Source organism: Oryctolagus cuniculus, chromosome 13 (assembly GCF_964237555.1).
Source record: "Oryctolagus cuniculus chromosome 13, mOryCun1.1, whole genome shotgun sequence".
In the NCBI taxonomy this organism is placed as follows: domain Eukaryota; kingdom Metazoa; phylum Chordata; class Mammalia; order Lagomorpha; family Leporidae; genus Oryctolagus; species Oryctolagus cuniculus.
Window position 1 is genome coordinate 98,571,341 of NC_091444.1, and position 13,746 is coordinate 98,585,086.

Sequence of the window (13,746 nt, forward strand, 5' to 3'; positions counted from 1 at the left end):
GGAGCCAGGACTCAAACCCTGGTACCCTCACGTGGGACGCGATATCACACCTGCGAGGCCCAACACCCACCCCTCATGGTCACACTGCATTTCACCCATGTCTCCTGCTTGCGCCAGGACTGGGAACAAGGTGGCTTCGACCAACTGTGCCCCAGCAGGACAGAGACATGTGGACAGGAAAGTGGAGAGCTGTAACGTGGACCAGTGCAGCAAGCATCCCTGGGTGGAGCACAAGGCATCCTGGGAATATCTCTGTGGGGTCCGAGCATCTCAGCCCACTGCTGTGATGAGTCTCTGAATTCCTGGGCACGCTAATACATTCTGTACATCTAAGGCTGAAAACAGCTTTCTTGAGGACAGTAAGTGTGGCTTTTGAATTTGCTAGGGTCCATTGCAGTGGATGTTTTGGGATAGCCCCGGGGTACTCTCTGGGGGGCTGTCACGTCTGCAATTTCCTCTCTTTGGTTCCATCAGAATTTTCATCAGGATGGCCCTGCGAGGCCGGAACATTCTCCCAGCCAGTGTTGAGCTGAGGGGAGTTCTTTTTTGAACCAACTGCCATTTCAGTGCCCCCAGGGAGCAGGACCGCTAATTCCTTCCAGGGCAGGGACACGAGGGAGATGACTTCGCAGGTGCTAGCTGAGACTGAGTCCAGACGAAGACCTTTCAATGGAAATGTTTATTCCCTTAAAAATACAGCTGAGTTTTGAACACGGGCAGGAAAGGAGCCAGGACAGCCCAGTCATCACACATCCCAGAGACCCACTGCCAGGCACTGTGGGTCCGGGTCCCGGGTCAGGAAACCTCACACCCTTTCTTCCACTCAGACAGCTCCTTGCCCTCACAGTGCTTCTTCCAGCCTTGCCTGGGGAGAAGAGAGAGAGAGGCAGCAAGAGCAGAAAGAAGCGTGAGAATCCTAGTAGGCGTGGGTTGCAGCCCATGCATCTTTCACCCAATAACTGGCTGTGCCCAGAGGTCCAGGACTGACCCCTACGGATGCCTGGGCTGTGTTGAGCTGTTCCCCTCCCTGGATTTCCCTCCATCGATATTAACCTCAGCAAGAGGGAAACAACTTTGGTGAGGACAGGATGGTTTCTTCAGATATCTTATGTCTGGAAGTTCCCCAAGTGGATGGCCAAGTGCACAATGACCAAACCAGATGGGGTGGGGGGTGGGGAATTCATCCTTGGGACGTCCTCTGGGCTGTCACCAGGTGACAACCAAGCTCATTGTCCTCTCCCTGCTGTGGGTTCTTTTGCCCCCAACACACGTTGCTCTCGCCCTGCAAAATCAAAGGCAACCTGAAGCTTTGGTTTCCATCTGGTCTATGGACTTGACCGGCTTTTTCTGGTCCGCATGAGACAGTAGCTCCTGGTCCACTGTCAGGAGCCCCTTCACACGGCAAGTACATCATCCTATCTCAACACTCTCCCTCTCTGCCCGTTCCCGCCCAGCCCAGGCTGAATCTGGGTTGGCTACCCTCCCACTCATCACTGGAAAACATTCTGGCAATGCCCACAGGCTCCATGATGGGTAGACCCTTACCAGTAGTTCATCCCCTGGGTATCTTTCACGATTTTCTTGGCACAGATGATCGCATCGGTGAGGTCGTCTGTGAGCAAGGCTGGAAAGAGAAGACACGGGGGTGTCAGCAGAGGCTTTGCCGCTGAGGGAAATTCAAATCCCGACGTCTCCACCTCTCCTGCCGCTTTTGCAATAGACAGATTTCCCATTTCATGGGGCTTGTTCACAATCAAAAGATGTTTGTTTATGGCTGAAACACCATGCCTGCCATGGATCACCTGAAATTCCAAAGAATGGAATTTTCTGGAAAAGTGTTTGTACAAGACACACGTATAAATGTTTTTTTTTTTATGTCCTAAAGAAATATACACATCAGAGCAGTATATTGGCTACATTGGCTGTTTTGGCATGTAAGATGTCCTCGTAGGTAGATAGTAAACTCTATTAGAAATTTCTAGTCTATGTCTTTAAGTAGATTTTTACCCCAAGTGGTTTTTATATGCGGAGATTTTAAAGTCAAATACATCAGTCTTTATCATTATGCCTTTTTTAGAAGATTTTATTTGATTTCTTTGAAAGTCAGAGTTATATCTAGAGAGGGAGAAGCAGAGAGAGAGAGAGAGAGAGAGAGAGAGAGAGATATCTTCCATCCACTGGTTCATTCCCCAAATGCCTACAACAACCATGGCTATGGTTAGCAGGGGCTGGGACAGGGCTCCAGGAAATGCGCAGATGCTGATAAAAAGATCCACGCTTTGAGAGGCAAGGTGAGTGAGTTCTGGGATCTCACCCACAGCAGGTGCTTGTGGCTAGCAGTGCTGTATTGCTGACTTGGAATTTGTAGAGAGAGTGAGTCTGCCATCATCACTTCACCGTATGCCTACACCGAGTCATCCCATTGTGTGCCTTAAATTATGTACAATTTGCACCAATCATCCTGCAATAAATCTGGAAAAGCATTATAAAAGTGGCACATTTGCAGTCACACCCAACGCAATGACAACTTGAGTCCCTCGGTTGCTCCCACCATGTCTCAGGTACTGCGGCACCGCTTGTGGCAAGTGGATCCTGTCGTGGATGGGGCAGACGGACAGCTTGGTGACAGAGCCGGCACCCCTAGCCCGAGGTGTGTGGTTCTCTTAGCAAAGATTGCTGCTTAGGGAACATCTGCTGCTGCTTTTGAGCTGCTGGGTCACTAGGTTTGGTGCCCAAGCCACGCGTGCCACAGCGGTGGGTCACTCTTCCCAACGGGAGTGGGGTCTGGGGGGTCTCTGGGGCTGGGATGCTCTATCCTGCTGTCCCAGGGTGGGAGCACATCCCAGGTGTGTGCACACCAATAGCAAGTTCTGCACCTGGGACCAGGCAGTCCGCTTAACATATTAATCCTTAATATATTAAGTCTCGGGGTTGCAGGCTCAGGAAACGGACGTCGCGTAAGACCATCGGCCTGCACTTTTTTTTTTTTTGGCACAATCGAGATGGTTTGAGAGTGCTGGTGGGACAGGACTAGATTCGCTTAGGAAAAGATGCAAAGGAAGGAAGGATGGTGGGGGTTGGGAGAATAAGCCCCCCACTCCCAGAGGCAGCCCTGCAGTACTGAAGATGGTCACAAGAGGGCAATAGAAGGGCAGGGATGTAGCTTCTGATGCTTGTCAAACAGACAGCTAAGGAGTCAGGAAAAAAAAACCAGGAAAGGGAACAGCAAAGCGATATGCAATGGAAGCGTTTACTCCCTGGCCCCGACAGGATACTAGCAGGGAACTAGGCTAGACAGACCAGTGGGTGGTCACCTTGGGCTGAAACTCCTGTGTTAAGAAAACCATGCTGTCAGCCAACAATGAATGTCGCTGTTACTGCAAAACTTTGTAACGTGGGTCTGAGAATGTGTGTGTGTGTGTGTTGGTGGATGTGCATCTCTGAGGCTATCTCACAAAGTTCACAGGAAATGGAACTTAACACAATCGAGGTATGGGACACAGTAGTTAAACATTGGTTGTGACACCCCCATCCCACGTGAGAGCACCAGCAGTCCCGGCTGCTGCTCCACTTCCGACCCAGCTCTCTGCTAATGTGCCTGGGAGGCAGAGGAAGATGGTGCAAGTGCTTGGGCCCCTGCCACCCACATGGGAGGCCTGGATGGAGCTCTGGGCTCCTGGCTTCAGCCTGGCCCACCCCCAACTGTTGATGCCATTTGGGGAGTGAACTGGTGGATGGAATCTCTCTCTACCTCTGTCTCTTTGAAAATAATAAACAAATAAATAAAATATAAGTTTGTTTTGGTGAAAATATTTGAAATCCAGGCACAGTTTCTTATAAGATAATTTTTCATGAACTTTTCACAGACCCTTTGTATGCATGGACTTCAAAAAAAATTTGTACCAAAGTAAACAGATCTCTTTTTTAGTTTAAAGATTTATTTATTTGACAGGCAGAATGACACAGAGAATGGGAGAGAGAGAGAGAGAGAGAGAGAGAGAGAGAGAAATATCTTCCACCTACTGATTCACTTACCAAATGTTGCAACAACCAGAGTTGGGCCAGGTCAAAACCAAGAGCCAGGAGCCAGGAGCTTCATCTGGGTCTCCCACGTGGGTGCAAGGCCCCAAGGACTTACTTGGGCCATCTTCCACTGCTTTCCCAGGTGCACCAGCAGAGAGCTGGATCAAAAGTGGAGCAGCTGGGACTTGAACCGGCAACCCTATGGGATGCTGGCACTGCAAATGGTGGCTTAACCCGCTGTGCCACAGTGCTGGCACCCTAAATGTTTCTTTTAATCCCACTTTGCACAAACTAAAGTATTTTTATGTTAAATATATTCCTAGGAATTCATGCATGCATGATCTTAATCTGTCTTCTGCTGTTATATAACAAAGTAATGCAGAAAAATAGGTCATTTAGGAAAATTACAAATTGAGAAAATGTAATTGAGAAAAAAAGTGCACTTGGCTCAGGGTTGTTCAGGAGCACAGCACTGGTGTTGCCTGGCAGCCCTGAGGCCCTCCTGCTGTGCTGGAATGGGGCGGGGACGTCATCTGGTGAGCTCCCGGGCTTCCTTCTTCCTCCTTTGAAGCCTCCAGAGCTGTGATGAGACGCCCACCACCACCTCATCTAACGTCCCCCTCTCCCAGCGCCATTAACGTGTGAGCTTGGGGGCTAAGCCTCCAACACGGGCACTCGTGAGACGACACTCAAACCAGAGTGCAGACGTAGAATGTTCTCTGTCCCCATGGGGTGGGGTCCGTAGGCAGGTGTTGAGAAGAGAGTCTGACGAGACGGTGCCCTCAGCAGCTGGGCTTGTGGTGTCAACTGTGCCTGCAGTGTATGCACTGTGCATGCAGTATCACATGGACAGTGTGCACAAAGTCATGTGACCTGTATGTAATGTTTCATGGACTGTGTGTAATGCATTAAATGTGCATGTGATGGCATATGACATGTGTGTAATGTCTCATCAACAGTGTGTGTAATGTCATGTGAACAGTGTGTGCAATGTATGAACTGTGCACGTAGTATCATATGAACTGTGTGTGGAATGTATGAACTGTGTATGCAGTATCACATGAACTGCATATGCAATGTATGAACTGTGTGTATAATGTATGAACTGTGTAATGTATGAACTATGTGTGATGTGTCAGCTGTGCATGCAATGTATGAACTGTGTGTAACATGCAAGCTGTGCTCGCAGTGTCACATGAACTATGCATGAATGTATGAACTGTGTGTGGAATGTATGAGCTGTGCGTGAATGTATGAACTGTGTGTGGAATGTATGAACTGTGCGTGAATGTATGAACTGTGTGTGGAATGTATGAACTGTGCATGTAGTATCACATGAACTATGCATGAATGTATGAACTGTGCGTGGAATGTATGAACTGTGTGTGGAATGTATGAACTGTGTGTGGAATGTATGAACTGTGTATGCAGTATCACATGAACTGCACATGCAATGTATGAACTGTGTGTAATGTATGAACTGTGTGTGGAATGTATGAACTGTGTAATGTATGAACTATGTATGATGTGTCAGCTGTGCATGCAATGTATGAACTGTAACATACAAACTGTGCTCGCAGTGTCACATGAACTGTGCATGAATATATGAACTGTGTGTGGAATGTATGAACTGTGCGTGAATGTATGAACTGTGCATGTAGTATCACATGAACCATGCATGCAATGTCCTGTGACCTGTGTGTAATGTCACATGACCTTTGTGTGTAATGTCGTGACCTGTGTGATGTCACATGCCCTGTGCGTGTAACGTCACGTGACCTCTACAGCCTGATGCTGACTTGTCTCTGGGTTCCCATGCCGCATGTCCCTTGTGCCACTCGTAGGACAGAATGACACACCTCATCATGAAAGCGTCCCTGGCCAGAGGCTGAGGCAGGCCCATCACTGGCCAGTGGCCAGGCTGTAAAGCCAACACCCTGTTTTCTATCTTGAAGGCCACCCCTACAAACTGCACGCTATTTCCGGTGAGAAAACTGTTCTGAGTGTTCTCACCTCCAGCCAGCGTCCATCCAACACTTTCATCTCCTGGGATCAGAGATTGCCCTGGAGATCACACTGGCCCCAAACTCCCTTACTTGGAGCTACATTGTGCAACTTGACATTAGCAAACTGCACGTGGATCCAAGCACTGGACAAAACACTTGCACACGAGACTTTCGGATCTTGGTCAACCAGCAGTCTAGGCTCAAGGTGCCACACATGCAGAGAAGGAATGAGAGGAGCCCTGTATTCACTGTGGCTTCCTGCCTAGGAGAATGTTCCCAACCCAGGAGCTGGAACCAGACAGCAAGGCAGCTGGGGTTTGGGGAGAGCACCTGCAGGAGCCAGAAGTCAGTATGGGGTGTCTTCTAAGTCTTTGGCAGAGGGCTCCAGATTGCGTGCAAAGGGTGCATCTCCAAGGAGCTAGACAGAAAGCATCCAACGGGATCTGGACCATGACGGAGCTCCCCTGGTGTGGGTGACACTGGCTTTCTGTCCAGTCAGAGAAGAGACCCTGCTGAATCCCCAGGACCTTCCAAAGGGACCTGAAAGAGTTATGCCTTGGGGGAGGGAGAAGCCAGTGCTACTTGAGAACTTGCCTTCCACAGTTAAAGGGTCAGGTTCATGGGGATGAACTCAATTGCTTGGCAAAACAAGATTCACCGCTGCTTACAGTAATCTAGACAAGCAACACTACGTCTAGTACCCGGCAAAAAATAACTTCTTATACCACTGATGGGAAGACCCAGAAAAGACAGGGCTGATTGGGTTAGTAGAAGAAATAAAAGTGCCCTCAGAAGTTTGCGGGGAATGACATTAAAAAATTAGTTGATATGAGGGCAAAAAATTTTTGCAATGCATGCATAGCGTTTTTCTCATAATATACATTTTCTTTTTGAGGGACCTGTCTCTATTAAAGACTTAAATGAAAACATGTATAAAATTAGATGAAAGGTACAAGAATGTACCTAGCGCTGAAAACAATACAAATCTGAAATGAAAAAAGTTCAATTAATGAGCTTTATAGGTGAAGCATGTTGGAAAAAAAGATCAGAGAATGTAACGATAGAGCAATGGAAACTACTGAAGATCAAAGAGAGAAGAGGGAGTGGCTGAAAGACAGCAAATGCCCTCAGCAAGCTTCGGAACAACATCAACAACCCAACGTAGGTGCCACTGAGATAGGATCTAATTCTCAGGAACAAGTATTTGAAGCAAAAATGGAAGACAATTTTTTTTTTCTGGATTGAGATAAAATCGTAAACTCAAGGATCAAAGACTTCTTTTACTTTTTATAAAAAGTAATTGAGAGAGAAAGAGAGATGGACAGACAGAGCTCCCTGTCTCTGGGTCTCTGGCCACAGCAGCTGGAGCTGGAGCTGGACCAGAGCCAGAGCCAGAGCCAGAGCTGGGACCTCAATCCTAGTCTCTCACGTGGGTGGCGGGGACCCAAGTGCTTGAGCCATCGCGCTGCCTCTTGGGGTGTGCATGAGCAGGAAGCTGGAGCAGGAGCCAGGGAGGGTTGCAAACAAACCCAGGTACTCCGATGTAAGGTGTGGGTGTCTTACCCAGCGCATCAACCATGAGACCACATCCTGGCCCCCGGAAATTTACGGATAGAGAAAATAGCTCCCCAAACCAAAAAACGGAACAGACACATTACAAGAAAAAGGAAACCTGAGAATGCTCGCTAGTAGATTTCCACCCTAGAAATAATGAATTACATGGCATTTTAAAAGTTACAGGAAGTTTTTCAGGTTGAAAACAAATACCACTTACCCGTGTGCCCCAGTGCTCCGCCCAAAGGAACGGAGAGTGTTGGGAATATTACTGTGGGATTCAGGCGATGAAATCTATCACTTCATTTAAGACACGTAAGCAAAACTACAGAAAAATCACTGTGGGGACATAACACGTAAGACAACACAGCTCAAAGCGCAGGGTGGGGAGCCCCAACTATGGTTATAGGGTTCCTGTGTTACACCCCATGTGAAGTGGTGCATTATCTGAAGGTAGAACGTGAGAAGACAATGATCTTAAAGTGACTACCCGTGACAAAGAAGAGGCATAGTGAAAAAATCAATGGAGGAAATTAAAAAAAGAATGCTTGCACATATTACATTAACTTAAAAGGAAGCAGGGGGCTAGGTAGTCTAGCGGTTAAAGCTCTGGTGAGGGAGCCCCATCAGAGTGTCTGGGTTCATGCAAACTCCTGGGAGGCAGTGGTGATGGCTGGAGCACCTGTGTCTCCACTATCCACAGGAAGATCCTCACTGAGCGCATGGTTCCTGACATCAGCCCCTCTGCTGTTGTGGGCGTTTGGGGGAACGAACCAGCAGACAGGAGCTCTCTGCCTCTCTCTCTCTCTCTCTCTCTCTCTCTCTCTTTCTCTCCTTGTCTCTCAAATTAAAATAACTAAAAGGTGGCACGGATCTCAAAGCACCACACAGCTGTGTGCTACCTACAGAGGTCCACTTTTCATATAAAGAAACCCGCGGGCTGAAAGGAAAAGAATGGGGTGTGCGGGTCCCGCTGCATGGGTCCCTGCCACCCGTGTGGGAAACCCGGAGGCAGTGATGGGCTCCTGACCTCAGCCTGGCCCAGTGCTGGCTGCTGCAGGCATTTGGGGGCGTGACCCAGAAAAAGAGAAGGTCAGACAAAGTGGATTTCTAGATAAGAGGTTTCCTCCTCCGTTTACCTTGTCTTGGTGGATGTTTGCCTTTTAATTGTACTTATCATTTACTGTGAAATCAGTAGGATGTCCTGATGGAGGGGAGGTCTGTTAGCTTCCTACTGCTGCCACTACAGTCGCCGGACACCTAGTACTGGTGGCCGGAAGACACGAGGGCTTCTTCCTGCAGAGTAGGTAGGCAGCGGGATGTGGGGATCACTGGGCTACACTCTGGAGACTCCAGCAGAGGAGCCATCTCCTTGCTCACTTGGGTTCTGGGCCATCTCAGCTCCTTGCTGGCGTAGGGCTGAGGTCCCTGTTTGCTACATGCCGGCTGGGGGCCAGAACTCAGAACTCCATCCAGCTGTCCCACGTAGGTTGCAGGGGCCCAAGAACTCGGGCCACCCTCCACTGCCTTCCCAGGTGCAGTAGCAGGGAGCTGGATCAGAAGTGGAGCAGCCGGGACTGGAACTGGCACCTAAATGGAAGGCCGGCGGTGCAGGGGGTGGCTTAGGGGGCCTCACGCACACCTGCATTCCTTGAATGACTGGAGCAGGAGACTTGGAATTGAGTGCTGGTTTAATTGCTGCTGTTTAAGAAACCCAAGGTGCATGTCTCTGTCTCATTTTGCACAGAGTGTATCCTTTGGGTGCTCTCAGAAAGCAAGCAGCTTTGGGCTTGCTATTGACAAGATCAGATGTCTCTGTATACGACAGAATTGGTGCATTGCCCCTGGTTGCACAGAGAGCTTAAAAAACTACCCTAGTAGGAAAAAAAAAACACCTTCAGACAAACACGTCACCTGGGAGAACTGGTAAACCATCGACTGGCCTGGAAAAGACATACTTGGAATTCTCAACTCTAACTTGTAGTTTAAAGCTGACCACAGGTGGATATCCCCTCACCAGTTTTCTGGCCTTTGTCCCCAGGAATGCTATTTTTGGACAAACCAAAACAGTACCTGAGCAGGCAACGTGGCAATGGTTCTTCTCCTGCGTCTTCGCACGTCTGCACCACGTGAAACTGTTTATCTGGAAAATGCCGTAGTCAATGCTCCCATCCTCCAGGACGGTCTGAGCCGTGGTGTTGTAGTGGCTTTCGTAGTACGCCATGCAGATCCCTGGGGAGACAAAAAGCCCGGCCAAAGTGCCCGGCTTTGTCTCAGCCTTCTACATGATCCCACATCGCCTCCTCCGGGCAGATCGTGGGCATGGGCAGATGGTCGCACCCACAAGGCATAGGAAGGGCCTGTGAGGGGCGGGAATGGCACACCTGGGCCTGCACACTTTGTCAAAGGCAGATACTCATCTAGACTAGATGTCAGGTCATCCCCCCACAATGCCAGCAGGTGCAGCCTCGTCTCCTGGTTCCTTCACTAGCATGACTCCAGCGCTCCAGGAATGAGCAGGGAAGAAGCAGGGAGCAGAGAGCAGCAGCTGAAGATGTGCGAAGCCCCACCAGCCACCCCAGGTGGAGACAGAGTGTGGGAAAGTTGGGACCATGAAGATGCGGGTGTGGATGGGACCTTTGGCACCTCCCCAGGGAAGCCAAGGATGCAAGGGAGCAGGAAGAAATCTCACAGTTTCCAAGGCTAAAGCCCTCGTAATTGTCCAGGCCGGCCCTTGAAAATATTTTTGCCAGTTTACAGCGAGTGTAGACTTTGGATTCAGTGACGGTGGCCAGGCAGCCGACCAGGGCCAGGATGGCAGCAACCCTCATTCTGAGACCCATCAGAACCGAACCTGGAAGAGATCAGGAGCCGGGGTCAGAGGATCTTGTTGCAGCCCAAGGGCGTGTTTGTCACCTGCAGGAACTTCAAATCTGACAACGGGAGCTGGCAGTGATTAGGCCAACACCTGCGATGCCGGCATCCCATATGGGCACCGGTTTGTGTCCCGGCTGCTCCACTTCTGATCCAGCTCTCTGCTGTGGCCTGGGAAAGTAGAAAATGGCCCAAGTCCTTGGGCCCCTGCACCTGCGTGGGAGACCCAGAAGAAGCTCCTGGCTCCTGGCTTCCGATAGGCCCAGCTCCGGCTGCTGCAGCCATCTGGGGAATGAACCAGCAGATGGAAGATCTCGCAGTCTCTCTCTCTCTCTCTCTCTCTCTCTTGCTCTCTCTCTCTGTAACTCTGCCTTTCAAGTAAGTAAAAGAAAAATCTGAGAGCAGCAGCTGGGGTGGCTCCACCCAAGAGCCAAGGGGAGCCACCAGGGAAAACCAGAGAAAATCCAGGCAGAACGCAGGGCAGGGAGGGAGTCAGTCTGGCCACTCTTTGCTGAGTGCCTTCCACAGAGCACAGCACAGCCCTGGCTGTAGACTGAGGGAATGCTTCACCTTTTGTATTTTATTTTAAAATGTTTAAAAATTTAATTAATTAAAATTTTAATTAATAAAAAATGTAAGCAAAAATCTAATTATTGATTAAATTTAATTGAAATGTTAGTTGGTGAACCCTCCTTTGTGGACATCCAGGTAGAAATGACAGAGTATTTCTACAAATGGAAAACATTTAACACAATGAAACATGGGGTGGGTGGGGGCATTCTGTCGGTGTCTAGACAGACAGCTCATGGCAGCCAGCGCTGACACACACCTGGGCCTACGCAGGCAACTTCAGGACTTGGTGTTTGGGTTGGGGTTGGCACTGTGGTATAGTGGGTAAAGCTGCCACCTGCAGTGCCAGCATCTCATATGGGAGCCAGTTCGAGTCCCGGCTGCTCCACTTCCGATCCAGCTCTCTGCTATCGCCTGGAAAAGCAGTAGAAGATGGCCCAAGTGCTTGGGCCCCTGCACCCACGTGGGAGACCTGGAGTAAACTCCAAGCTCCTGGCTTCTGTCAAGTGCAGCTGAGCCATGACTGTGGTGGCCATTTGTAGAACGAACCAGTAGATGGAAGATCTTTCTGTCTCTCTTTTTTTTTTTCTGTAGCTCTGCCTTTTAAATCAATCAATTAAAAAAAAAAAAAACGGTCATCTGAAGCTTATTGAAAGGAGAATATTAAGGACCTCTCTTTCATTCTCCCATTTTTCTTAAAGCAGGCTTATTTATTTATTTTTTTATTTTTATTTGAAAGGCAGAACAATAAGATACAGAGAGAGATATCTTCTTTTTTAAGATTTATTTATTTTTTACTTGAAAGTCTGAGTTACACAGAGAGAGAAGGAGAGGCAGAGAGAGAGAGAGAGAGAGAGAGAGAGGTCTTCCATCTGCTGCTTCACTCCCCAGACGGCTGCAATGGCCAGAGCTGAGCTGATCCAAATCCAGGAGCCAGGAGCTTCTTCCGGGACTCCCACATGGGTGCAGGGGTCCAAGGACTTGGGCCATCTTCCACTGCTTTCCCAGGCCATAGCAGAGACCTGGATTGGAAGTGGAGCAGCCAGGACTCAAACCGGCGCCCATGTGGGATGCTGGCCCTGCAGGCAGAGGCTTAGCCTACTACGCCATAGCGCCGGCCCCTGCAGCGCTCTCTTCAGCAGCCCCACTGTGTTGGGAAAGGAAGAAGAAATTTCTGATAACCGCACAGGATCTGCACTTGCCAGCTCTGTGTGTTTCCAGTGTCACGTGCTGCACCTGCCTGGCAGAGCCTCCAGCTGCTGCACTTGCGGCTGGGGTTGAACTTGAACCAGAGTGGGCTGGGCTGAAGACGACGACTCAAGGTCAGTAAGGCTGGTGATGACAGCAGGAGCTTGATGTAACCGAGCCACCAGCTACGTGCGTTTTGCAAAAAGCCTAAAATAGTTAGTACCTGGTCCTTTAGAGAAAAAAAAACAAAAAAGAGTGCTGGGCACACAGAGGCGGGCCAGCGAAGTTTCAAACGAAGACCAGGAGGCAGCGTTCCCACGACACTGCCTGGGACACCTGCATCCTCTGTTGGAGCACCTGGGTTTGGTGCTTCCACTTCCAGCTTCCTGGAAGGTGGCGGATGACAGCTCAGGCACGTTGAGTCCTGACCGCCCGTACAAGAGACCCAGATTGTGTTCTGGCTCGTGTCTTTGGCCTGGCCCAGCCCTGGCTGCTGTGGGCACCTGGAGGTGTGAACCGGCAAATGGGACGTCTCTCTTTCTGTGTCTGCTTCTGCCTCTCTCTGCCTTTCAAACACATAAATAAGAAGACCCAGAGCTCACAAAGAAAGTTGGTTTCCGTGCCCTGAGAACTTTATGGTTGCAAACAAATCCAAAGACAACCCCTCAGTGCTAGCAGCCCCCCCCCCCCAGAAAGTTCCAGAAGACTCTGTGAGGGTCGAGGGGGTGGCACTGCTGGGTCTTTGGGATGCTGCTTCCCTCGGAGTAACTGAGGTCTTAGCGAAAAGACAGATCCCGGTGCAGCGGCAGAAGCTGGTTTCTCAGGGGGCTCTGGGGCAAGGGCACGGGCTACTTACTCAGTCGGTGGCGAGCAGCTCCCAGGAGTCTCCTGCACCCACTGATGGCATGGCTGATCCTCACAAGGCACCACGGAGAAATCAGTAGGGTCTCCCTCCCTCACAGCCTTTCCTCGGAGCCTCGGACAAAGAAGAATTCTTATTGCCTTTGTTGCCAGCTGCCCAGAGATTCTAGAACTCTGTTGACACGCTGCGCCCCCGTGTTCCAGGACAGATGGTCACACTGAGCCTCCCTACTCCTCTCTCTCTTCTTTTTTCCCCATCACGAGCCCTCCTTCCTCCACAACGCCACCGAGCGAGGGCTCCTCTCCAAGGCAGCAGCCTCCTAACTGCATCAAAGTCCCCTCAGTCAGGAAAGGTAGCCAGGTACCAGCAGTAAGTGTCGATGAAGTTGCCAATCGCAACCCCACACACCCCACACCCACATGCCAAATGATAAATGTTCACAGAACTTGAACTTGGAAAAGAGCAAGGTAGAGGGGAAACTAGCATTGAAAGGTTTTCATGAACAGCACAAACCTCCTTTGCTGTCATTACATTGGTTTTAAAACATTTATTTATTTATTTGAAAGGCAGAGTTAGAGAGAGGGAGGGAGAGAGGAGAGAGGGAGGGAGGGAGAGAGGGAGAGGGAGAGAGGGAGAGAGAGAGAGAGAGAGATGGATGTTCCACTTGAA

General features: G+C 49.8%; 1 protein-coding gene across 1 annotated transcript; it reads right to left on the reverse strand.

Moving 5' to 3' along the window:
- Positions 1 to 664: 664 nt before the first annotated feature.
- On the reverse strand, positions 665 to 13,207 carry LOC100356058 (lysozyme-like protein 1). The gene is made up of 5 exons (XM_002717290.4): positions 13,072 to 13,207; positions 10,276 to 10,437; positions 9,657 to 9,815; positions 1,546 to 1,624; positions 665 to 865 (listed from the first exon to the last, which is right to left on the reverse strand). The coding sequence occupies exons 2-5, from the start codon at positions 10,424 to 10,426 to the stop codon at positions 796 to 798; spliced, it is 459 nt and encodes a 152-aa protein (XP_002717336.4). The 5' UTR covers positions 10,427 to 10,437; positions 13,072 to 13,207; the 3' UTR covers positions 665 to 795.
- Positions 13,208 to 13,746: the final 539 nt, after the last annotated feature.

What these genes read in the sequence shown, in the direction of transcription:
- LOC100356058 (XM_002717290.4), bottom strand. Translation starts at nt 10,426, where the DNA reads ATGGGTCTCAGAATGAGGGTTGCTGCCATCCTGGCCCTGGTCGGCTGC. An exon ending in GGGCTTTAGCCTTGGAAACT is followed by an intron (nt 9,816 to 10,275) that starts GTGAGATTTCTT and finishes TTGTCTCCCCAG; the next exon opens with GGATCTGCATGGCGTACTAC. An exon ending in TTGCCACGTTGCCTGCTCAG is followed by an intron (nt 1,625 to 9,656) that starts GTACTGTTTTGG and finishes TTCTCTTTCCAG; the next exon opens with CCTTGCTCACAGACGACCTC.